The 27,529-nt window shown below is 38.2% G+C and overlaps 1 protein-coding gene across 1 annotated transcript in view; it reads right to left on the bottom strand.

Annotated features, from left to right (window-relative positions):
* GRIK3 (glutamate ionotropic receptor kainate type subunit 3) overlaps window positions 1-27,529 on the bottom strand; it is a 472,269-nt gene that overhangs the window by 23,749 nt on the left and 420,991 nt on the right. The window contains exons 11-13 of the mRNA XM_075853264.1: window positions 20,009-20,232; window positions 3,991-4,109; window positions 142-359 (exon numbers count right to left, since the gene is read on the bottom strand). Of these exons, the coding sequence (XP_075709379.1) occupies window positions 142-359; window positions 3,991-4,109; window positions 20,009-20,232 (561 nt within the window). The remainder of the gene's footprint in view (window positions 1-141; window positions 360-3,990; window positions 4,110-20,008; window positions 20,233-27,529) is intronic.

Here is a 27,529-nt window from a genome sequence, read left to right as displayed (position 1 = left end):
CATAAGATAATAGGGTGTCAACATATTTAGCCATATAATAATGTCATATATTGGAATATATTTCAAGAACTAAATTGACAAATACAGAAAATACCTAATTGTCATGTAGCATAAGAAAGACGACATAAAGAATGTCCCTACCTTAAAAAAATTCATTGTAGCTCCATCAACGACAGCTCCATATTCTATCTTTGTCTGCCTTGCCAGGTCATCTGCTGAGTCGATGACAGATTCCATTCTCTCCACTGTTAGGAAGGCAGCAAGATTTGCAGTATATGATGATATAATGATAAGGGTGAAAAACCACCAAATGCCACCAATAATCCTTGTTGATAAAGCTTTTGGCATTAGCTCAGATCCTACAACACAAGAAAAAAATACAAATATAACTCCTAGATTAAACTGCTATAGAGCTATCCTATCTGTTACAGAACACACATTGTTTTTCTTCATGATACAGTTGTAGCAGTGGTGAATTGGTTACTTATCATATTGATCGACCTGCAACCAAAAATCCCATATAATACTGTACATCCTGATATCAAAGAACAATGGGATAGCGCATTGATTGAAGAATTTGGCGCAGTTACTGGGCTACACCAGTTTGAACCTAGAGCAGCTTACTGCCATAGTGAGCCACTGCCAAATCAAGCCTCTTTGCCGACACATACAGAAGCTTTGTGACAGTTAAAATTGAATGTGGAACTTTCTTACACAGCAAATTTACCAATAAAGTATCTGTCAATACATCAAATTAACACCGGATTTGAATGCTTAAAAGGGATTGGCCAGGAAAAAACATTTTCTAAAAAGTGTCCTCCAGCCTTGGTTTGCAGTCCCTAAAACCCCCTACTAACCGTCTAACCAGTTTTTGTTTGATCTCAATCCTCACTGCTCTCACTGCTGCTCTTTCTGTTTGTTTACATCCCTTGCTTCTGGTCCTGGCTGTTTCCTGTCTTATAACCACCATACCCAGATTCCTTGCTGCATCTGAGGAGACAGCTTACATCCCCCCCTTCCTCCAAAGCATCTCAGCCATTTGCATACTGCCATGCCCCTTTTTGTTCACTGGGGCATTCCCTGCTCTAATTACAGGTACACAGCTCTCTCCCTGCACTGTCCTAAACAGCCACTAATAGTCATCATTAGTCTTTGTGGCTCCATCTATCCCTGATTTAATTACAGTCACCCAGATCCCTCCCTGCACACTGTCACAAACACCCACTAATCAAACAGGGATGATGGGGCTATATACAGGGATGATGTTGGTTATATACAGGGATGATGGGAGTTATACACAGGGATGATGGGGGTTATATGCAGGGATGATGGAGGTTATATAAAGGGATGTTGAGGGTAATACACAGGTATGATGGCATTATAAACAGGGATGAAGGTGGTTATATACAGGGATGATGGGGGTTATATACAGGGTTGATGGCGATTATATACAGTGATGCTGGCAGTTACACATAGGGATGACAGGGGTATATAAATACAGGAATGATGGGGGTTATATACAGGGATAATATAGTTACATACCAGAGTTTGTGTATAACCCCCTTCATTCCTGTGTATAACTCCATCAACACTATATAACCCCCATCATCGCTGTGTATAACCACCTTCATCCCTGTATAGGATGTTTGGGGTAATACACAGGGATAATTGGGTAATTCACAGGTTGATGGGGGTTATATACAGGGATAAAGAGGTAATACACAGGGATGATGGGGTTATGCACAGGGATGATGGGGGTTATATACAGGGATGTTGGATTTATACACTGGGATGATGGGGGTTATACACAGGGATGATGGGGGTTATATACAGGGATGATGGGGTTATATACAAGGATGATGACCCCATTTTTTCTGTATATAACCCCATTGTCTCTGTATTTATATAGCCCCCATCATCCCTGTATTTACATAACCCCCCATCATCCATGTATTTATGTAACCCTTGTAATCACTGTATATAGCATTGAGGCAGGTGACGCGTGGGCATTGAGGCATAACATGAAGTGAATGGGGCAAGTACATCGCAGAAGCAGAATCCGAAATGAGGAGGGGGCGTGGGCGATGACAGAGGATGAGGTGGTGAGTACAAGAAGAAAGGAGACGGGCAGGCAGTGCGGGAACTCCAAGAGAGAAGAAGAAGGAGGGGGCGTGTACTAGCAGAGACAACGTTCCGTGTCTTTGTTCAGCCAGCACTTCCGGCTAAGCAGAGGTACTGCGTGTCATCAACTACATTTACAGGCAGTGGGACCAGAGGCGGAGCTCTGAAGAGTTCATGAACTTCTGCCCGGGCCACTGCCTGTAAATGTAGTTGATGGCGCGCAAAGACATGGAACGTCACAGGAAATGAAAAATTGAATCTGTGTGTGGTGATCGCTAATTAGAAGTAAGTAACGCTGCAACATATAAACATATATTTCCTGTAGGCTGGATTAGGAGGGAAGCCACTTTGAGTGATCTAGCCTGTCATATATGCATACTATATGTGATGCACATAACTGCTGTTATACACCGATCAGCCATAACATTAAAAACCACCGGCCCAATATTGTGTAGGTCTTCATACTGCCAAAATAGCTCTGACCCATCAAGGCATGGACTCCACAAGACATCTGAAGGTGTCCTGTGATATCTGCCACCGAGACCTTAGCAGCCGATCTTTTAAAGGGAAGGTGTCATGATTTATTTATTTTTTTATTATATTGCTTTTAATAAAATATAAACAAAAATTGTATGTATTAGTGTTGTGACTTTAAACATTTTACTGTGTTCTTACTTTTACTTCTCTATGGGGGCTGCCATTTTTTTTTCATCTCTGTATGTGTCGATTAACGACACATACAGAGATGGAATACAGCCCATACAACCCCATAGAGAATGCGAACGGGAGCCGTTTCATTCTCAGAAGCGTACGCCGTCTGTGTGGGAACGGCGCATGTACCGCTCCCACACAGACCAAAACGAAGCTCATTCGTAGAGCGAAATCAGGCACCATTTTCATGTGGACAGGAAGCCGCTGCCGAATGTAAGATGACGACTTCCGGCCGTGGCTTCCGGCCATATGTTCAACGAAGCGAAGGCGCAAGGAGCGTAGACCAGCGGAGGCGGCGGCAGGAGCAGGTAATTTATGTTTGTGCATGTGATGTGTGTATTATGTTCGTGTATGTTTGTGTGATACTGTCTGCTGAGCCCTGTATCTAATCCTCCTACACGGTGTAGTTGCTCAGAAAATGGCGGCACACAGTGTAGGAGGTTTGAAGACCTTCATACCCCTCCTTCTCCTGGCGCAAGCCAGAAGAAGGGAGGGGGGATTGTGTGAGGACACTAGAGGAGAGTGTGTCCACCCCAAATTTTCAGCTTAAATCAATGAGGTTACTTTACCACAGTGACCATGCTGCAACTTTGGGAACTTTTCCCCCTAGTGACCAGCACATGGAAATGTTATAAATTAGAATCTAATTTATAATATTTTCTGACATGTGGAAAAATGAAAACAATGTGTAATCACTCAAATACTAATTGTTTAACTGAAAAAAATAAAATAATTTCTAGCGACACATTCCCTTTAAGTCCTATAAATTGCGAGGTGGGACCTCCGTGGATCGGACTTGTTTTTCCAGCTTATCACACAGATGCTGTATTGGATTGAGATCTGGGGAAGGAAGCCAAGTCAACACCTTCAACTTTTTGTCATGTTCCCCAAACCATTCCTGAACAATTTTCACGGTGTGGCAAGGCGCATTATTCTGTTAAAAAAGGTCACTGCCGTTAGCTTGGTCTGCAACAATGTTTAGGTAAGTGGTACGTGTCAAATTATCATGCACATGAATGCCGGGAACCAAGGTTTCCAAGCACAACGTCACCCCCACAAGCTTGCCTTCTTTTTGGTTATGATGGATCAGTATATATATATATATATATATATATATATATATATATATATATAGTATTCAAAGATAGGATGCCTTACCTTGTTGCATTAATGCACCAACAGCAAACCAAAAACTGTTTAACAGGGTAAAGTTGTTCTCTACAACATCAGTTCCTGGGTTACAAGGATGAGCATCGTACCATTCATATGGGCTAAACCTGTGGCAGAGAAAATACATAGAAAATAAGATATTTATGTGTTTACAGCAGTACAGACCATTGTTAATGTTGCAATCATATTCTTGCTCTTGTCTTTAATTGAAAGGCTGTGTTCACATCAGCGTCTGGCTTATTTTTTCCGGTAAAATGACAAACACCGTGATGTAAATCCGACGGAAATACACAGCAGGCTTTTCTTTCTTTGCTTTCTTTAGCATTTTAGTTTACTTATTGCAGATGCTGCCAAAAAAATTCTTACAGAAATTAGCTTGCGGTACAGAATTTACAACCCACAGAATGCTAAGTCTGTTGCGGAGAGGCAGCAGATTTTCAATGTGGATTTCAGCCTTTGCAATGCAGAGGCTGAAACCTGTGGAAATCCGCTACTTAATACCAACAAAATCTGTATATGTTATATGCAGATTTTGACGCAGTTGCGTTACAGAAAAACGGAAAAACAAGTGCAGACGTTAATAAAGCCTAATCACTGTAAATGAAACATTTATAAGACAACAAACAACAATATACCAATAGGCTAATTTTACATGAATATATGCCTTTGTATGCAAAATACCGATCCACAATAATTCTGGAATTATGTGAAGGGCTGCATAGATTAACATATGTGAAATGTATGTACGCTTGTGTGAAATTGGTCTTATACTGTAGTTCATTTTTTGCAAATACAAAAAAAAATTATAAATAAAAATAAAATGCATTTAATAAAAAGCTATGGTGTCATACAAGAAAAGAACATCCAGATACAGGAACACAATAGTTACACTACCTAATGCGAAAGACAAGTATTCCATGAATTTATAGACTCTATAGATGATACATGATTAATTTATTGTATTAATGATATTCTGAAGAATATATATCAAACTAGTGCAGAAGATGCCCATAGCAACCAACCTGGTCATTGCTTTAATTTCCCAAAGGGCTTAAGGGGTCCATCAGACATTTATGGCATATCCACAGGATATGCTTTAAATGTCTGAAAGATGTGGGTCCCATCTCCATCTTCCAAACTGGGGTCCCCTGACCCCGTCTAGTGAGGGTGGCCACTGGTGATCACGTACAGTGCACAGGAGAACGGGAATTCCGGAAACAATCCAGCACGCTGAGCTACGCTGTTTTTGTTACTCCCATAGAAGTGAATTGGGGTTATATAAACATTGAAATGCCATAAATGTCTAAGATGGAGATACCCCTTTATTGAGATATTAAGTGTGGCTAAAAAGAGGGCCTCCCTGTGGAGGACCTGGCAGGTCCGTGCATTACACGGTCAACCCATTTATTCCTGATGGTGGCGCTGCAGTGGAATGTTAGCCCCCAGATTACAGCTGATTAACGTGATCAGCTTATTTTCAGAGAACAAAGTCTTTGTTCAAAGCAGAAAACCCTTTTAAGCTTGGTTCTATAGAAAAGCACAGATAATGCACTGTGTAAGACTCCATATAATGTCAAGTTACAAACTCATAATTGTTGTATTCCATATGCATATAAAATTACATATATGTCCGAATCTGCCTAGGATACCGCTGAGATTGTTCCAGAAACATCCATATAAATGTTGTTATTATGGCTATTCAGTTGAGTACTTGCAGTGTAACATTTCATTCATTAGCAAAATTAAAAGATAAAGCACAAACCATGGAATTATTTGCTCACAATTCATGTACAGTAAATAACAAAGACAAGATATAATTGTATATAATTTATTGGCTTCTTAAAGGGATTGACTCACTAAAGACACTATTAGCATATAACTAGGATATGTAGTTAGATTGGAGGGTGACGGATCGCTATAATGACGTGGTAGTGGCGCTAGGAAAGTGCCATGTCCCTTCGATACCTGTCGGCTCCACTTGGCTTTTTTGGAGGCCACATGTTCATCCATTGACTATAATGGCCGAATATGCAGCCTCCAAAAAAGGAAGAGTGAAGCAGACGTTGATTCATGCAATTATTTTCTTTACTAGGACAACCCCTAGGACCCCCTAGGACAATCCATGTAAGCGATTAAAATCTATCTATTTACTAGATGGAGAACTTTGCCGACTATTGTCATACAAAATATGTCTTTGTTTAACCCTTCAAGGACACAACCAATTTTATTTTTTTAATTTTCATTTTTCCATTGTCGCATACCAAGAGCCATAACTTTTTTATTTTTCCATTGTTATACCAATATCATTGCTCATTTTTTGCAGGAGGAGTTGTTTCATTAAATTATATTAATGCGCCATATATTATTTTGAGGGGTGAAATTGAAAAAAAAAAAAAAATGCAATTCCGCCATATATTTTGTGTGATTTCATTTTTACGGCATTCACTATGCGGTAAAAATGACCTATTAACTTCATTCTGCGGATCAGTATAATTACGGCAATACCAAATTTATACAGTTTTTAAAGTTTTACTTCTTTTATAAAATAAAAAACAATTTGCTAACAAAAGTTTGTTTTGTTTCGCCATATTCTGAACCCATAACTTTTTTTGGGGGCGGAAGCGATGTGACCAAAAACAGCAATTCTGGCATTGTGATTATTTTTTCCTACGGCATTCTTCTTGTGGGTTGCTTAACTTTATATTTTAATAGTTCTGACTTTTACACACGTGACAATACCAATTATGTTTACTTTCTTTATTAGTTACATTATTTTATTAATTTAATATTTGACATTTTATTAAACATTTTTTTTCCCACTTTTTTGTCCCACTAGGGGACTTTACCATGCGATCGATGGATCGCTTATGCAATACACTGCAATACATATTGCAGTGTATTGCCTTTTTCTATGATCTCCTATTATAGGTAATCTGTCACCACCTTTATGCTGCCCTCTCTGAGAATGACTGAGAAGCTGATTTCAATATTATTAGTCTTATGTGTCCCAGTTTTTGTTTTTTTTTAAAGTATGTTTTAATCATTGCCTTGCTCGCATCACGTTGTGAGGAAGGAGTGCTCAATATTCATGAGTTGCCACTAAAAAAGCTGGCACCCGTTGTGTATGGTATGGTACAGGCTCAGTTCCTGAGCTTGCTCCATATTGACAGAGCGCGCCTCCACCGTAAGGGGTTAAGGACAATCTTTTTTAAACATTATTTAATGTATCTATTCTGAGCTGCTGGTTTATTTTCTTAAAGAAGTGTAAAAATACAGTGTGAGTGAATACTGTGTAACGTACAATAGGAAGAGTTGTCCTGTTTTATTTGGAGCAGCAGAAATCTCTTTTTGCTATAATCTCAAGAGGTGACCTTGTGTTGATTGCACTGATGAAGTGACCTCTGCCAGTCACAAGCACTAAGCTCTTGTGGATCAAAGAAAGTGTCATTAATACAATGTCACCCCTTCCAGTATAGATAGAATAAGTCACTCAGCAAACAGAACTGCAGGCTAACTCTCACACTGCATCAAAGATAAAAGGTATAAAACTTTTATGCTGTGAAGAGCACTCTGAAGAAAGACTTCTGAGGCCTTGAGAACCAAGTATAAAGTATTGATAAACTGCTACGTGAAATGCATCCAATTCCACTAATCAGAATTCAGTTTTCTAGCTTATAATTAGGAGTAAGAATGTAGACGCTAAAAAATGGTTTTACCAAGTGGGAATTTGCTGTTTTATTGCTTTAAGGAAGAACTGCATGAGTTGAGTCACAGAGGTTACTTACTGTGAAAATGCTCAAAAGACACCACAAATGAGGCTAATTTTCATGAAATTTGTGTGCCAAAGAACATTTCAGATGCAGAACTCAATAAAGATCTTGCAGTAAAAAGTATCATATTGTACATAATGCATTGTGTTTAGCATCCCTGTAAAGCTATCACCGTTCTATTTATGAATTGAATAATAAAATACTTAAGGTCAATTTTTCACATCTCGTTATAAAATGTTTAAAATGCATAGTTAGGATTAGGAGACATATTTTTCAAATATATATATGGTTGTCTCTCAATAGTTTTTCTGATAACATTCTAGGTAAATATTGATTATTATACACAGCTTAAGAAACACAGACAAAGGAAAAAAAAAAGATTACATACAATTAATACAAATAGACATTGGATGACAATTCAATATAGACAAAAAACGGACAAAAGAAAAATAAACTGTAAAGGCAAGATTCTGAATGAATGATTATTCTATTTACCAGTGGACTCCAACCTGTTGCAAAACAACAACTCCTAACATGCTCTATGAATTATGCTGGGAGTCATAGTTTTGCAAAAGCAACAGGTTTTCCAAATGATACATAAAAATAGACTAATTTGTCAATAGAAAACAAAATTGGAGACTCTAAACATCTGTCAAGTTGTTGCCTTCCTTTCACATGCTTTATACTATACTTTCACATATGCTGACCAGCTTTGGTTAGCCTGTGGTATGTACAGATGTGTCCACACTTGATTTCTTATTAAATAAATTCAATACAATATCGTGATATGCTGACAATACCCTTGACAGGCTGCAATTCACATCACAACCACTGGGTAGCGACACATATACTGATATAGCATAGACATCTAGTTATAGATTTTCGCAAGATCATATTTTTTTTTCAAAGCTAGTCATCTGATGCCACAAATATCAGGATATGTTGAGGTATAAGTAAGGGCACATCTGTAGTACAAATAACATCTATCTAGCACAAAGATCGCTGGTTCATACTCTTTAGTGATCCAGTGATATATACATTGCTAAATTCCTGATTATCTTGTGTTGTATACAGTTTTATAAGGACATCATTACCCAGTCGGTAGAGTCTATGGGGCACACACTTTGCCATAGGTACTGCATGTTATATATAGTGCATAAACTCTAGTAGAGGGTGCCATCTAATGCCCAAGTGACTGTTTCTTGGGGTGCATTGGTTAGTTATAAATTATGTACCCACCTATTAAAGAAACAACAAGTAGATTTATTTCCTTTTAACCAATGAACGGTCTGTGTTTAGCCTGAAATCTCAAATACATTTTCCCACATAACAATTATAAGGATGTCATTGTTGAATTCACATAAAGAGAATGTTTGTTACATGAACTCAATTATTGCAAAATATTTTTTTTTTAAAACAAATTAAACATATATAAGGATGGGGAATACCCCAAGGAAAATTTTAATTGGAAATAAGCCCTCTGGCAGGGCTTATTATGGCAATTAGTTAGAGTGAAAACAATATGAGATCACCATTTAAGGTTACAGTGAATTATAGTCTTTTATTCAGGTGGTCCTCTCATAAAGTCTTGTCTTGATCAGCGGTACTCTTCTAACAGAGGTGATCTTTTGAGAGGTTTCTCTATACTCTATGTCCACCAGGCTAGTTATGCGAAATCTGAAAACTTGTGACATCAGTAGCATTAATTTGTCTCCCACAAAGGCTGAGAGATGGATCATTTTCCTAGAAGGAACAAAACTATGGTCTTGCAACTGTATGAATTGCATTCTCTGCCCTCACTCATTCCAAATGCAAACCATTGAAAAAAACACCTAAATCATGGCTCTGAGGTTAGGGGCATCACCATCCATCATGATATTCAATCAATGTCATCCACATCTCAGGCCAAGAGTGGACAACACAGTGTTGACTTTTATATATATATATATATATATATATATATATATATATATATATATATATATATATATATATTACCTCAGTAAAACATTTCAGTATTTCACAGTAATATGGAAGGGAAATGTTTAGCAACCTGAAAACAACTGAATGATGTAATTGCATTAGAGTTGAAGAAGGTGTAAAATTATTTTTTTTTTACTTACAAAGTTGTCCAGATTGATATCACACATAGGTCCTGGCGGTTTCCCAACATGTGAGTACTGTACTTCCTTCCAGCCAGAGGCATATTTGAAGCTCCTGGACACGAATGCAAAGTATGAACAGGGCTTCTCATCATCACATGTATGGTACTACTGATATTCACTTTATGGGCCACCTCAGACCCTGATGCTATTGCAATCTATGCAGCCCTTATAACCAGGGTCGGACTGGGCCACCAGAGAACCTCCAGTGGGCCCAGGCTCTAACACAATAACGGGCCTTAAAAGTCCATCAGAACACAGTCCCATTTGGAGCTATTTGGAGCCAATCACTTGCCACCAGGGTTTATTTCTTATGGGATGATTCACAAATAACCTATTGGACCTTATTAATGATATATCCTATATGTACAATGATAACAACAAGGACTATGATGAAATTAAGAGCGGACATGTTTTAAATAGATGGAGGATGGGCCTTCAGAATAATCTCCTCTGGTGGGCCGAAGGAACACCATTCTAATGCTGCTTATAGCTATGCCCTAACTTTCATCAGGTCCTGGCATCATCCTTATTTGTTCATCCAGCAAAGCTTGCACATCATTTAGCACCTGTGGAATTCTATCCCTTCAGCATTAGGTATTCCTCCTTTTTCCCAGTGATATGGGGAATATGTAGATTGTTTTTACTCCAGTCTTCCTTGTCATTTCTTTTGAGATAGTATACTGCTGAGAGCTTGATTTTGAATTCTCAATCTCTTCTTGAAAACCTTAAATGGATCTTGTACCTTAGACTTCAACTTGTCTTGACCCAAAATCTGTGTTTGTGCCTGTCACCTTTGGTATGCTCAACTAAATCTGTTTCTCACCTCCAATTGCTTGAACTGTCATTTTGAGAAGCTGCTCTACGGGGCTGACTTACAGGTGCTCTGTAGAAAAGTCCAATACTCCTTGAAGGGGTCTGTGATGAAAACCATTGGGCTTTTTAGATTTATCATTACTGTTCACAAGCATAAGCCTCTGGGGGCTCAAATGATCTGCTAAATCCGTTCCACATTAATATAAAATGAAATTGAGACTTTGCCTAAGGCAGGACTCCTTATTAATTTTTAATTTTCTTAAATGCAGGGATCATTGTCACATTTATGAGAATGAATGTTAAAATAAAAAATATATACTGTATTAATTCCATAATATGAGATACATGAAATAAACTATTAGTGTTTTATTATGAAACTTCTATATCTATTTATTAAGAATTGCTAATTTCCAAATGGTGATCAATTAGCCACAGATGTCTGCCGAGTTATTTCAGTTTCAGAGCTTTTCTTTAACTAAAGAGACGAAATGTGGCTGAGCACAAATAGATCAAAGGCAAGTCAGGATCCATACAACTGGTCTCAGAAATGTGAGCTTCAACCGTCAAAATCAAATCAAGGAGAATATTCTAAAAGCTGAAACGTAGCAACTTAAGCACAGAAAGAAAGCTTGTAAAACCCATTAAAACCAGACTGGAGACATAATGAAGTGACATTTACTCCATGTTCAATCCTTCTACCCATGCAAGTTGTATATTAGAAGTCATGGCTGTTTGACAATCACCCTCAGGCTTCTTCCATCTCATGGTAGGTTTAAGTAGAAATATGATTTCTTATTTAACACATTACTTTTTCCCCTCTGTCTTTCTTGCCCTGACACTAGGAAATAATGTTGAGAGAACTGGGAGTGGAAAAATATGAATGAATAATGTCTGTTCACGAACAAATGACATCTCTGGGGAGAAGTAGGAATCTTTTGCTTGCTGGATTGTACAAATTCTTAATCCAATTGATATACTGCATATCTCTCAACTAATTGAGAAAACCTTTTTCATTTCTCAATGAACTGTGTTTCCAGACGGCATAATAAGAAAAGTGTTCAACAAGATCTGCAATTAAGTGTCTGACAATACCACACTATGTGCTGCTTAACTAGTACAGCATACTATATTTATAGCTACCCCTCGTACATCTTATTTAACTGATGCAGTATATCAAACACATTGGGGCCCCCACCCTAGCCATATATTTCTATTCAATAAAACCCTCATTTAGAAGAGTATTAAATTGGCAACAGTATTGGTTTCCATCTTATTGTACTAAATCATAAGATCAAATCATAGAAAGGACTAAGTACGCAAATTCTAAGGAAATACTCATCTTATAGGAGAAGATTCCAGTTTTAATCTACAATGGTGGGCCGTCAAATGTTGTTAGCATCCAAGAGCATATATACCATAGAGGCAGCCCATTCGACAGCTTTGGGGCCACTGGAGAGAGGGGGCCCAGGCTTGGTTGGCTGCATCCCTTATTTTAATCGGTGCTGAGATCCTCTGTCGGATCCTCTCTCTACAGGCTCTACAACATTAGCATACAAGGGTATGAGGAATTAACCCATGGATCATATAAAGGTGATGGGGCAAATAAACACAATGTCCTCCAGGCACAAGTTGTTAGGGTTGCGGTGGTGTTATCCAACACCAGAAGCTGGTCCTATTTTAATCTTTGCTATGGGCTCCCTAACTACTGTGTACGCCCTTGTTGAAGCCCCTGTATTTTACTATTGGAAGTGTCTTCTCTGTTTCTAAAATATATAGAGCTAGGAGTGTATGGGAATTTTGTGCAAGTTCTATGTATTGCATTAGAAATTAAACCTGAATGTCACACAAATGTACGTACCCTTCTCCCCTCCCTCCAAAAAAAATAGTCTTTTAGGCTGCCAGACGGGTTTTAAGTGTATAAAATGTGCAAAACACAAAACTGTCAGAAAACATGAGCTAGCTCCATTTTCCACTCGATATCCACTCACTGACAGTTTTAATAAAAGTGCCTTTTAGTATTATTTTGTATTTTACTTTGCCACTGGAAAGAATTATACTCATAAGCTAATTTCTCTTGAGTAAAATAAAACGAAACATTTTTTAAAATAGCCATACTATTTATTAGATATTATTAAAAAGCTAAATGTGTTAGCTAGAGAAAGTCAACAAGAGATATTTAGATTTTTTTCAGTAATACGATTTGAGGTTTACAGATGCTTCTTCTTCTTGGCTTCTAGCATGGATTTCTGTCCTTGCTAGGTCTTCACACTTTTCTAAACACATTTCATACGCCAGTCTAAATCTGAAGCCCACAGGAGTGAGATGCAACAAATTTATTATAAGGCGCGCCTTTTAAAAAAAATTGTCACACCTTGTGCTGTCAGTGTGCCACAAAGTGAAATCTACACCAGCTACAAGCTGACTGAGATTTCCGCTATAATTTATGTAAATTTCATACATAAACTAGAGTAAATCTGTAGGGCAGCAGGTGGACATCCTGCTAAGCCCCACAAACTTTTTTGAAAAGTGCCATGAGCAGCGTAAAAGAAAAAAGTAACATTTTGTGCAAATTGTGACTTTTCTACGGCAGAAAACTGGCGCAGATCATGTGATAATTTCTTTGGGTTAAACAAAATAGCAACAGAACCCACTTGGCTAGTCAAAAAGGATCACATTTGCGAGATCATGTCTCTTTGGCAATTAACATTGTGTTCTTCAATTAGCCAAGTGGGATGTACTGTTTAACCGTGAGTAATCCGTTACTGCTCTGTGAGAATTTGGTAGGCTGTTTAGTGGGCACAATAAAACCCTCTAGCTTTCTATTATTAGGTAATTTAACTGGGGCCCACATTTTTATAAATCTGCCTGATGATAGATTATTTTTAGTGGGTATGGCTGCTTCTAGCCTGGTAGACAAAGTGATATAAGTGACCAAAAATATATTTAAACCATCTCCAACTTTTTATTATATTTCTTTGCACACAGAATAGTAAATACACATTGTATCCTACTTTGACCTTCGTGACTTTTTTTTTTAATGGTACATTGTATACACTTTAAATAATGTAAGTAGAAGTATCTGCTAAATATGGGCCAATATCCCATAAATTCCTCCCCCCCCCCCCCCCAAGCCCTGAAAATGTTTTACTTATATGTTGTAATACACCATCAATGCTTTTAGGTGTTATTGTGAACTGCCCAATAATCTTCATAAAGAAGTAATCCTTATGCTTGACACTGTACTTTCTAAGGCCACAGGCACACGACCGTATTCTTTATCCGTAATTACGGACGGAAATTACGGACCGTAATTACGTACCCATTCATTTCTATGGGCTACGGACACCTCTCTGTATTTTCGTGTTCGTGCCATAGAAATTACAGAACATGTCATTTTTTGTCTGTAATTATGGCACGGACTCTCCATAGAAGCCTATGGGCGCTTCCGGAAATACAGACGGCTATGGATGTGCATCCGTAGCCGTCCATAATTACAGAAGCGTTGCTATGCAACGCCAGGGGATTAAACTATATTCCTCCGTTTTTTTGTGGATCTGTAAATACGGATGCATTACGAATGCAATACAGACCGTATTTACGGTGCAATACGGACACCCTTCCGAATATGCGGATGATTTACGGATGACTACGGATCCGTATTTATGGACAGTATTTACGAATGGATGAAAAATACAGTCGTGTGCATGGGGCCTGACTCTGTAGTTGACACTGCACTAGACAGCAATCACTCAAACTCCCCTATTTACAAGCATTTAAAAGGAAGCCACATTGGAAATGAGCTGGTCACCTTGGGTCCTTCTCCAAAAGACCTCTGGTAATTAGCTGATATTGTTACAGCCGGCTATATATTTGCAGCGGATAATGCAGAGCATATATAGTGTTACACGGCACCCATACAAATTAATGTCAACTATATAATACATGTTTTAGCCGTGGGCCGACACTAGCTGCGCCTGTCCTGTGGGCAGCATCACCATGGCAACAGGACAATACAACTCTACTCTGCCTATGAAGTGTGGATAGTAACCCAGTGCAGCATGTGACGTCACCAGGCCCTTAAAGGGGAATCACGTCATTCTTCCAGTGCTTGGTTACCAGTCCTGGTGGTTAGTTTCCTGACGTTTGTCTATTGGCGACTACTCTGGGGACCGCAACCTGGGAATCTTACCGGCAAAGTTAATACCTTCTTGGAGGAGTTAGGGGTGAAAATGGGGGATGCCTTAGACTTTGCACAACAGGTTAGCTTGCGACAACTCAATAACATTCACTCATTGTTCTTGTTGGCTGCTACATCTGCTACAACTTTTCGCTACGCTGTGCATCTTTACTTCACACCATCCCTGAGACGTCCTGCCACGCTGTGTAACTCTGCTTCACCATTTCTGAGAAGTCATCCAAGTCCCAGCATCTAGGTTCCCTCTTGGACTCAGGGGTAGTCTTCTTGAGACATCTCTTCTCAACCAGTTACTGTCTCCAGTTAAATATGACTATGTGGGTTAAATCTAATGGCCCTGTTTTTTGTTTTTTTTTGTCACCAGTTGCATGATTATGTCACAATAGATTTGGGTTAATGTCTTCAAATGATAAAGCCACTTATAGTATATTCAGAAACATAGAGCTGATATATTAAAATGGGGCTGCTCAATGTTTTTTTTAATGCATATGTCGATACTTCACAGGCTCTCAATGTTAATACTACTCTTCCTTTCTTTTTTAACAAGGCGATGCAAGGAGGGCTAAGGGATGTTTATCACTTTTATTCAGAATCTATGTATAAAGGATATTTAATTTTCTGTTAAAACTGAGAAATATCCAGTGTAAATGTTAACATATTAATTTGTAGTTTCCTTTGCTGTGAAAACACTCTGCATATCTGCCACTTTTGGAAGTAAAATTGTGCATTTAAAGCTGTCATTTGGGACAGAATCCTTTGTGAAAAGACCACTAAATGTTCAGTTGCTAACAAGTTGAAATAAGGAGTTATTCCTCCAGGGACTGTGTCCTACAAGCTGTGAATGCAAATAGCAAGCAGTCATTTGGGTCTAATGCGTTGTGCTCTTAAGGGATTAAATGACTTTGATGCAGCAGCAAAGCAACGAGCCTGAGAGTCTCATTTATAAACAAGTATGAAATCTATCCTTTGCATGCAATTTAATAGCCCCTGAGTGGTTTTCAAGTGGCATTGACCTACAATAATAACATCTATTGCACCCCTGGTGCATTCTTCAGACAAGTGTTACTGTATGACAATAGGCTAATCTTCCATAGACCGTTTACAAAAACACAGCTTTGGGACTTCTTAGTACAAATGTGCCTTTCTTCACAAGTATCTGCCCTGTTTTCACTTAACCTGTAGCTGTTCATTCAGGCTAAAATGAATGCTGTAGAATCTGCATACTCGGAAATGTTTTAGAATCTGCATACTATGAAATGATTATGTTTCTATAGTACATTTTAGTAGCGTAATTAATAATTAAAAAAAAAAAAAACATCCTCATTTGGCTATTGTATTGTAAGCTATGGTCGATCACTCGATTTGAATTTTTTTAATACACTTAATTGCTTATCCGTTTTGAAAACTCTATGATTCACTGCTGCTTCATGGTATTTCCTGACTATTTTATGCTGTATAGGATCACACACGTCGTTTTTATGACGTTATTGGCTCAGTTTTTAAAGTCAAAGCCAGAAGTGGATCCAAAAGGAAGGAAAGGCATAAAGAAAAGACGGATACATCTGCTTATTTTGGTCCACAAAAAAACGGAGCCGCAAGCTATGTGTGGGATCATGACCTTACAGAGGTATTCCTATCTTAAGCATTGATAGCATATCCACCTCTGGGGCCCCCTATTTTTTGTAACTCCAAATATCAATGGAAAAAGGTGTGCACAAGCTCGACCACCTTTCTATGGAAGCTAATGCAACAAAGAGTCAGAGGACTGCTGATAGATTGTGGTCTCGGACATGTAACACCTATCTATCATTCATTTAGGTTTATTTACTATTCTATGTGCAGATAAATATAATATAAGACATTGTTTGCCTCTTTTGTGTTGCTGTATACACCTGATTTTAAGTAACTGCGTATTTTTGGTTTGCGAGATATTTTCAGAGGAAATAGGAACTTTAAAATATAGTTATTCAAAGAAGCAAAGCAATTGAAACATTACATTAAGAAATAAGATTCTCACATTTTGAGTGAATAAATTATTGAAAACAATACTTATTTATTCTGAAATCATTGTCTTCTATACTATTCTCTAGTAGTAAAATAAAGTGTTGTAGTCTCAACCATTAAAAAATCGTGTCAATAGATAAACTTGATAATTATAGAACATAATTTGCTAATATTTAAAAGTACACTTAAAGGGACACAAATTAAAATTTTTACTGTAACAGTTTGTTTTGGACAGCTCTATTTAAGCTATTCAATTGGGGGGTGGGGGTTTCATGGCTATGAGCTAGGGGAATCAGCTGCTCATAGAGTAAAGGCACTATTACACCGACCGATTTTTGCCGATGCAGCGAGCCCCAATCAACGAGAGAGTTACTCTGATCACTCCTCCTCATATATTATTATCATGTCGGCAGCCGACAATGATAATATTTTACTTTTTTAAAATGATACAATCAGTAGATGAACGAGCATTTGCTCGTTCATCTGCTGAACACTAACCCTGAACTATCGTTTCCCCGATAATTGCCCAGTGTAAAACCCCCTTTACAGTTCCCTTATCCATGCTTATATAACATTTGGTGCTACAAATAAAATTAAATAAGAAAACAAAGCATAACATTTGAATAGTATCCATACTGTCTATTGTTTTTGACGAGAGTCTGAGCAGACATCTCCTTCAATTGTATCTAGCACAGGGGAGGAATTTTTGATAGGAGTGATCATATTTTGATCTCTCTTGCTGCAACAGCATCTAATTTATAAACATAATTTAAAAATAATTATTTATTAAATATAAATTGAGCAATATTTGTAAGTTTGACCTAGACTTCGACCACTGGTGAGGCCCAAACATCACTATGTTCTTGCCATAGTAAAAAAGCTTGATAATGCCTGATTTAAAGGACCAATTTAGTTTACACTTAATTAACCAAAAATAAAATAACCGCTTTTGTATAATTTCTAAATGCATTCTATGTTATAAATAAGTGCCATTAAATACATTCTTCGTTTCAGTGAGTAGAAGTATTCATACTTCCCAAACCATCCAAAAAGGAAAGCATGACATAGAAAGTTGACTGCAACATCCTCAAAGCTTGGATCATATTCTATTATTTCTACTCTGTAACCTTAGCCTTCACTTTATTAAACATTCCGTGCTTTTCATTCTAAATACAGAGAAGCACTTACACAAATATGGATACATTGTTCTGCCCATAATCGTTAAAAGAAAATAGAATAGAATGTCTAAATACTTTGTGAATAAATCTGACATGTTACACCACAAAAACTAGAGCATCGGTGAATTTCATAAAAAATAAATTTATGTACACTTATCCCGAACAGACTAATACATCTTCTTTCATGTTAATCAAAATTTAGTTATGAATGCAACATATGCTGAGGGAAGCGCTTGGTATTGTTAATAAATCAAGCCAAGCATTCCACTTTCTAAAAAAGTCAGCACTGAAAGTGGAAAGGCAGTGATTGAAAAGATCATTCCCCATCCCTTAATATAGAAAACCTGGTGCTATCCATTCTAAAACACCAGCATCGCCTTACGGGCATCCAGTGTGCCAAATATCCTTGATTTATGCTTAGTCCATAAATATGGATTAGAGATCAGACTAGCTACAAATCCATTATAGATTAGATGAGAGTGAGCACGAAGGTGTAGGTGTTGTAGAAATGGAGATTAGGGCTTAGAGTAGTTTTTTGCTTCAATGTAGGAAATGTAGTCTTGTTTATAATATTCAAGTATAGGAAGAACAATAATAAGAAAATGTAGTCCACTGTGTCTTTAGTCGAACACCTGTTCTTCAAGTGAAGAATTGTATTATTTACCGGAGAGCTTACAAATACACTGCTGGTACTTTTTATTTAGTCTGCCTTGCATTTAGAATGAAAATAAGTTTTTTGCTTCAGGATGAATATTTTCTATTAAGAATGACTATGATGAGTAGTTTGCTTTTAAAGTGAATTCATGTATATCTGCCCAATACCAGCAATGGCTGCATGCCAAAGACAACCAATGTCTGGCCTATGCTAACATGTAAGTAGCACTTAGGTTCTTGTCATTTAAAAAAAATAAAAAAGAAAATATTTTTTTAGTATAAAACATTGTTTGCTTATAGCTTTATTTATTTGGGTGTTACATGCAGTAAAATAGCTATATAAATACATTACTATGAATTTGTTTTTATCTAGTGCAGCAAAAAACGTAGTTCTAGGATAACAATTTAAAGGGAACTTGAACATGATGTACTCACATCAATCCATGTCCTCTGGTGAGGCTGACAATCTAATTTTCCTATTCAACACTTTCATAGAAAGCCACATCACCTATAAATATGTTTTTGTAGTGTCGGAGAAAATTAGGGTGTCCTCCACCCCCAAAAGACTAGGGTGGAGGACACCCCCAAAAGACAGAAATCTTACAAACTCGATGCTGATGTTGCCACCAGCCATACTTTAATCTAGGACTCCTACTGAGCCACTATGCTGCTCATATTTTTTACATAGTTACATAGTTAGTACGGTTGAAAAAAGACACATGTCCATCAAGTTCAACCAAGGGACGGGAAAAGGGAAGGAAAAAATTTCTACACATAGGAGCTAATACTTTTTTGTTCTAGGAAATTATCTAAGCCTTTTTTAAAGCCATCTACTGTCCCTGCTGTGACCGGCTCCTGCAGTAGACTATTCCATAAATTCACAGTTCTCACGGTAAAGAAGGCTTGTCACCTCTGCAGGTTGAACCTTTCCTTTTCCAGACGGAGGGAGTGCCCCCTTGTTTTTTGAGGGGGTTTTACATGGAACAGGATATTTGTACATGATTTTTCCATTTGCCATTTTATATTGTGTAGATTGAGTACTCGTCATATGCCGCTAGTAGATGTGGCACCTACAGAATAAAAACTCCATGCATGCATTTTACAAGTGCAAAATTTTCATTTTTCACTTTTAAGTCAAATAATTTCAGAACATTTATTATATTCTAAATCTAATACTTATAATAATCATTTCATTACTATTTGTATCAATGTTTTACTGACACTTACCTTGCGATGACAAACAAGACACAGCTCACACCAAGGTAAGCAAGTAGGATATACATCCAGATGTCAGGAGATAGAGGGTTCAGAAAAGAGAATACACTGGGACTGGTCCCGTTGGCTTTCCGATATAGGATGCTAATTCCTAGAGTCATGAATGGTTTCGAAAAATCTATTACTTTTTCTCGGATGTGGGTGATGGTAAGTGGAGCCACTGCCAGGTCAGCTTTCTGAAAGAATATAAAACGACTAAAGGTTATAAACATAACAACTCTAGAATTTGAAATTTTCAGTAAGTGGCAATTATTCAGGACATGTAATGTACACACTACGATGCCAATGTATTATACAATTTCCTGCAACATAATAATACAAGTAGGTGACTACTTGCAAATGGTGTACTATTAGCTCTACCAAACTTCTAGAGTTTTTGATGACGTTATACCATATGCAGTTATTGCAAATAATAGAAAAATGTATATTCAAATTTATTAACATAAATATATTACAAATGTCCATGATACCACCCAATTCCGATTAATAGATAAGTAGCAGTATCACTTCCAGCCCTGCAGCCATTTTTATTGCTGATCTTTATTTTTAAACAATATATATATATATTAAACTATTACTACTACTTTACATGAAAGCATTATAGTCCTTGTCTGTGTAATAATGTAAACCCTGGTGACCAAATGTAGAGGTTTACAGTGACCCAAAGAAAAGAACTAAACTCCTAACACCAAAGTTACAATTAGTTGCCATGTTTTAGGGTTCAATTGGTTGCATTTTCATGTCAATCACAGTCATTATTCCACAGTTAATCATGAACATCACCTCCCTCTTGTTAGGAAACGTCCATCCCTTTAAGATTACCACGACTACTAGTCTAGCTTCTGAGCGGTTCTGTTTTTTGTTGTTGAGCCTATCCAACTTCTCTGTCTTTCTTCTTATCAGATTGAAGGGTGGAGTATTTAAATCTGAGTTTGTTCTGTTTTCTTTGCTTGTAACTTTCCTTGTCTCCATTTGTTTGATCAAGCTACTGACTATACCCTGTACATTTGACTATTTGCTGATTTTGGAACTGGACCTCAGCTTGTCTCTGGATTACCCTTTGCCTACAGATTTGGACTTTCTGCTCCAGGTTGGTTTTGACCTTTGCAATCCCTGATATCCGCTAGCTTTGTTATTTGGACTCTATGTTTACCCTCGGGCTGTCTTGTTATCTGGTCTGGTATTCCCTGCATTGCACCTCTTGTCCAACACTTGACTCTGTTAAAACAACCTGGGTTCTATGTTGCAAAGTCCAACCTGCCTTGCGGTGGGCTCTGGCGAAAACAATAGAGTAGCCCTAGATTCTGTTGATCAGAATTGTCACAGATTTGGGGTTGCAGATTTATTTGCACGCTCATTCCTGACAGTCTCCAGCAGCCTTTGGGGAATCGCTCACCTAGCTTCCATAAACTTCCACCCTGAGAATTGCTCAACTGGTGATGCCATAACAACTCTCTCACTATATATATATATATATCTATATATATTGGTAGAAGAAAAAGCAGCACTTCGTATTTGCATATGTTGGTGCTATGCGATCCTGATCTCGATCCAATGGTCCTATAGATATATGTAGAAATGATCGCAGCACTCCAAAAGTTGATGTCAACCAAAGATGTGGTTTATTATTCCATGCTTCAGAGACAAGCTACGTTTCAGTCCTCTCACAGGACCTTTTGAAAGCTTGAAAAAGGCCCTGCGAGAGGACTGAAACGTAGCTTGTCTTTGAAACATGGAATAATAAACCACATCTTTGTTTGACATCAACTTTTGGAGTGCTGCGGTCATTTCTACACACACACACACACACACACACACACACACATACATATATACATATATAGTGAGAGTGTTGTTATGGAATCCCCAGAATCACCATATATATTGATTCCATAACAACTCTCTCACTATATATATATATATATATATATATATATATATATATATATATTCCAACAGAGAAGGCAGCAGCACTCAATCACAATAAAGTGAGAACTTGGAGATGTAAACGAGTGCCAGCAAGCAGTCCTGATCCAAGGACTGTATCAATATTCCAAAAATAATAAATCTTGCAGCACTGCAGTAGAGTAGATGAAAAAAGGTAGTTTATTCAAGCCAACATATCAAAGTGCTGTAGAGTAGGTGAAAAAAAAAAGGTTGTTTAAGGGTATATATATATATATATATATATACACTCAAAAATAGAATCCAGCAGAACAGGCTTAAATGAAAGGGGGTGCAAGCCTTAGGGAATTGACCACTGTCCCTCTAGACAAAGAGCAGTAAATAGGCAGCACTCACGAAGGCTTATGGTGAAAAAAGTGGGTGCTTTATTGACCCCAAAAGTGCGATGTTTCGGCTCACACAACCTGAACCTCTCAAGCAGTTTGTTAGTGGGTATACACACGTATATAAAGGATGAGCAAGTGAATGAGCAATTTACAATCAGTTTACAATCAAGCAAAATATCAAAGTACAGTTCATATAGTGGATGCCTGCAAGCATCCCAGTGAGAAGGGTGATACACATTACAATCATGCATATATGGATATAAATAGATCTGAAATAACATTCATAGTATAGTGTAGCGTCTGTTTTATGATAATAAGTAATAAAATGCACCTGTGCTTAAATAGTGCATATACAAATGAGGAGGACTCGCATATGATCCAGCATGGTAGGAAGCATTTACTATGGGAGCTCGCCCAACATCGTTACAGTGCTAATGGACATGTGCAGGGGAGAAATCAATGGAACATTGCCGTGTTGATGCTCACATGTGCGCACATGTGCAGAAGAGTGGAAGAATCCTCGGCGGACATATTACTAGAGGGCAAGTGCTCATACATGAGTGAGGGAGTGTTTATGAGCGTCATAGCAACACTCACTGGCCTCATGAACAGCACAAGTCCAATGGCCGGGTTGTGAAGTTAACCCTATGTGTGCCTGCACACAGTGCTGAAACATGTCTAAAAGTATATGTGACAGCATAAAATTATACGGGGAGCTATTGGAGTGAGAAAAAAAATGAAATTAAGGCAGTATGGCCATAGAATATAATAACTATTAGGCAATAATAAGGTTTATTAAAGGCTATATAACCCCAAAAAGTTGCTGATTAGGTACAAATGCAACTTCAAGAACACGGAGAGGGGACAAGAGCTAGAGACCACCAGATGGGTGGATGAAGCCCAAGCCCAGAGGTGTGTACCAGCACTCAGTCGGTGTATATGGCACAGATAGGTGCAGCGGCGCACACCACCACGGATGTACAGCAAATAACCTGTTAAGTGTGCAACGTGGGGACAGCCAGGGTACAAGAGGACAACGCTTGCAACATAGTAGAATGTAGTCATACCAAAGAGTACACCAAAATATTGGTACTTAATGGGGAGCATACCAACAAATGGAATAGTCTGTGTTAGGTAACCACGGGTAACGAGGGAATAATACTGTAGTAAATAATCACATCAACACATCAAGTGCCAGACAATCTGTTTTATTATATAAAGGCAAGGAAAATACAGGCTGGATCACATCTTGTGAGAAGAACAATCATCCGTTCAATAAGTGACTTTCTAAAAGTGACAAACATGATATCTGTGAAGATAATGGGTAATGGGTGCAAGCAGGTAATCCAGATCTGTGGATTATAAGACATAAACTAAAGAAATCCCACAGCGCTCCGATGGTTCCAAAAAGTATGTGATTTATTCAGTCAACAGCTGCAACGTTTCTATCCTGCTATAGGACCTTTTTCAAGCATGCTTGAAAAAGGTCCTATAGCAGGACGGAAACGTTGCAGCTGTTGACTGAATAAATCACATACTTTTTGGAACCATCGGAGTGCTGTGGGATTTCTTTTGTTTATATATATTTATATAGTGAGAAAGATGTTATGGAATCACCAGAGTCACTGTATATATACATACGTATACTGGTGTGGGAAGAAGGTATTGACCAGCTATAGAATCACTGGCATATGGAACAGATGATATCTATTTATGTACCTCTGGCTAATTCTCACCTGCTATTTATTAAAGCTGGTTGCTTGGCTGCATTTTAGCTCTGCGTTTAGCTGTGGATAAGGCTCAGTGTAACGTCTATGGCCACGGCCCGTCGTTCTGACTTACCCTCAGATGGCTGCGGCCATGGACACATGAGTTCCCTGCAGTGTCTTCCTCCTGTGAGACGCCGTCACTCACTTCCTGGATCTGAGACTGTCTCCTGCAGGGCACGCGCGCTTGCGCATGCACGGCCTTAAAGGGTCAGTGCGCGCACAATTGCACGAGATCTGCAATCAAGTCCAGAGTGCTGCTGGACTATAAAAAGGGCTCTGCCCTCTTGATCAGTGCCTGAGCGTTGTTGTGTACCTAAAGTTTGTCTTGCAAATGGTCTCCTAGTGTTTTCCAGTTCCCAGTGTTACCTGTTCCTGCTGCCTGTACCCTGTATCCTGTGCTACCGTGCCTCTGTGCCGGAGCCTTATGTTCAGCCTGAATCACCGCTACTGTCTGCATTGCCTCAGGTACCCTTTCTGGACTATAGACTTTTTACTGTACCTGTTTGGCTAGCTGCTATTCCGCTATGCGGTACGGCCCAGTGGGTTCACACCCCACGCTGTGACACTTAGTGGAATGGTAGTCTAATAAAATAATGAAATTTATGTTATATTGGTGGACTAAGCTACTGCTTTGCATACCTTAAGCCCACCACAAGCCCACCAGAAAGTCATTGAATGTAAAGCTGATTTAAATGATAGCACAAAGAGAAGTATTATAAAGTACATGCAATAATCCATCAATGAGAAAGCGATTATCAAAGAACTTCTCCACACATATAGCGAGCCTTAGTAAATACACTTTCATAAGCTTCTTAAACTTGTTAGCCTTTATCAGGTCAAGATATAGAAATCATCCATTTCAGTGAGTTAGACTTATCGATTGCCAAAACAGACATAGCAAACACTTTCATCACTTTTATCCTTGTTTTATCATAGTGGTTGGAAAAACGTGAATATCTCCTTAATGCCTCTGTAGCCAACTGTGCATCCTAACCTTGCAGACTGTCCACAATGCCTTTAGTAATGCAGACCTACACAAAAAGAGTCACTTTTACTTTTCTAAGGAACATGTAATATCCATACTACTTTATGCTATAGAATATAGATTAAACAATATATAAATCTGTCATTCCAGGGCATATCAAGGTTATGATTGGTACTCTTCATTATAAGCGACTTATGGTGATCTATAGGCAGTGTCACCGAAACTGAGGCAAATGGTACAAGTTCACAGCAATGTGCCATTTCCTGTTGGAAAACCACTTAATCACTTTAACAACTAGGTTGCCAACCCTCATGGGGGTCAGAGATGTAATATAAATCAACTTGATTTTATATGTGAATCTAACATGACAAATGTCCAATGAGGGACTACCAGTCTTGCAGTTAGGTGTCATTATACTTCAGGTCAAATCATATCTTCAGTGATCTGAATTTTCTTTTAGTATGCTTCCTAAAAATAGAGCCATGCTATCTGAAAAGAAGCCATCTACAGGTCATTTATTTTAAAATTCAGGATGAAATAGATAGAAACAATAACACATGTAAAGGCTATGAAAACCTTTGAAATGTGTTATTATGTTTAATTACATTTTTTTATATTTTTTTAAATAAAAATTATGTTTTACTATTTGAGATACAGCTTCTATGTATCCTGGAGACATAGAAGCTGTATCTTGCTCTGAAACCCGAAGCCATCAGTCTCGCTGACCTTAAGGCTGGATTCACACGAGCACATTACGTCCGTAATGGACGGACGTATTTCGGCCGCAAGTCCCGGGCCGACACACTGCAGGGAGCCGGGCTCCTAGCATCATACTTATGTACAACGCTAGGAGTCCCTGCCTCTCCGTGGAACTACTGTCCCGTACTGAAAACATGATTACAGTACGGGACAGTTGTCCGGCAGCGAGGCAGGGACTCCTAGCATCGTACATAACTATGATGCTAGGAGCCCGGCTCCCTGAAGTGTGTTCGGTCCGGGACTTCCGGCCGAAATACGTCTGTCCATTACAGACGTAATGTGTTCGTGTGAATCCAGCCTAAGGATTCGGGTTTCAGAGCAAGATACAGCTACTGTAGGTCTCCAGGATATAACCAAGCTGTATCTCAAAAAGTAAAACATTTTTTTTAATAATAACCAATTCAAAAGTTGCATTAAACACCATCATACATTGTTTCATTTTTTTTTTTTAAAAAGTATTCAGAGGTTTACATAGCCTTTAAGGAAATTTTGGTTTCTTTGTGTATTTAAGGAAACTATCTTAAATCAATTCAGTAAGCTCCTATTTTAATGTTGATAGTACATTCCTGACCAGTTATGGGGTTTCGATAACGAAACAGGTCACATTGCTAGGTATGCCAATGTTTTAAAATTTCATAATAATTGTCTAGTCAGGTTTAGAACCAAATGACGGTATTTCTGCTCAATACCATCTTTATATTTGAATGTGACTCTTGAGCTAAGAAAGGTGTGGAACCTCTGATTTTAACTAATCTTCAACCATGATCAGCATTTTATTCTCTGTAAAGCCCCTTTAATATGCTAAAAAAAAAACATCTAAATTGATAATTAAAACAAGCTATGCTAATCATCAGCTTCCATTTATTTCATACTGTATATTCTTCATAGTAGCAACAATGTAGCAATGACAAACCCAATCTCAACAAACCAAGCAGGTTGTAGGGGGCAGCTCTTGTCAATTCAGCTAAACCAGTGATGCACATTAGTGAGTAAGAAGGTTGTAGCTTTATGCATTGCCAATATATTTAAACAGTTCTGCTTTGTGCATAGCAACATATTTAGTCAGTATTATAATTACGGTATTTTACTATGGTTTTGTCCCACAGCAATGCTCAATAATTCTCTCAACACCTGTTAAAAGAAGACCTCTAGTGGAAACACAACTTTCCTTGTCTGCATGACTATATACCACACACTACACTTCTTTTATGTATTCTGTACTTACTTTTTGAACTGCTAACTTGTCTGTGTTTTAAAAAAAGCCTCCATCTTGTTTCTTAGATTTCCCCAGCTTTCTCTTCCTCTCTGCTTTGCTATCAATCCCATGTTGCTTCAGCTCAGCGTCACATGACCAGCTAAAGTCCATACCATTTCTGCATGCTGGAGGATACCGTGAGTATCATTCTCTCTATATTCTCCTAAATTAGCTGAGAAACCAGAAGTTTACAGACAGGGGGCTGCACTATATTCTTCTACATTATACCCGTGTGACAGGAACCTGTCTAAGTATCAGTGGTAGCTGATTATAGAAGTTTATGTCCCCCCAGTGCAAAACTAGTGTGGTACAGGAACTGCTGAAGTCTGTGATGCGTGACACATAGATCTCCATAGACTCAAGTAGATAAAGTGTGTCACCGAGCCTGATTCACACTGCTGCTAAGCCACCATC

The sequence above is a fragment of the Rhinoderma darwinii genome, chromosome 2 (assembly GCF_050947455.1).
Source record: "Rhinoderma darwinii isolate aRhiDar2 chromosome 2, aRhiDar2.hap1, whole genome shotgun sequence".
Taxonomy (NCBI): domain Eukaryota; kingdom Metazoa; phylum Chordata; class Amphibia; order Anura; family Rhinodermatidae; genus Rhinoderma; species Rhinoderma darwinii.
This window is presented reverse-complemented; position numbering and strand designations above follow the sequence as displayed.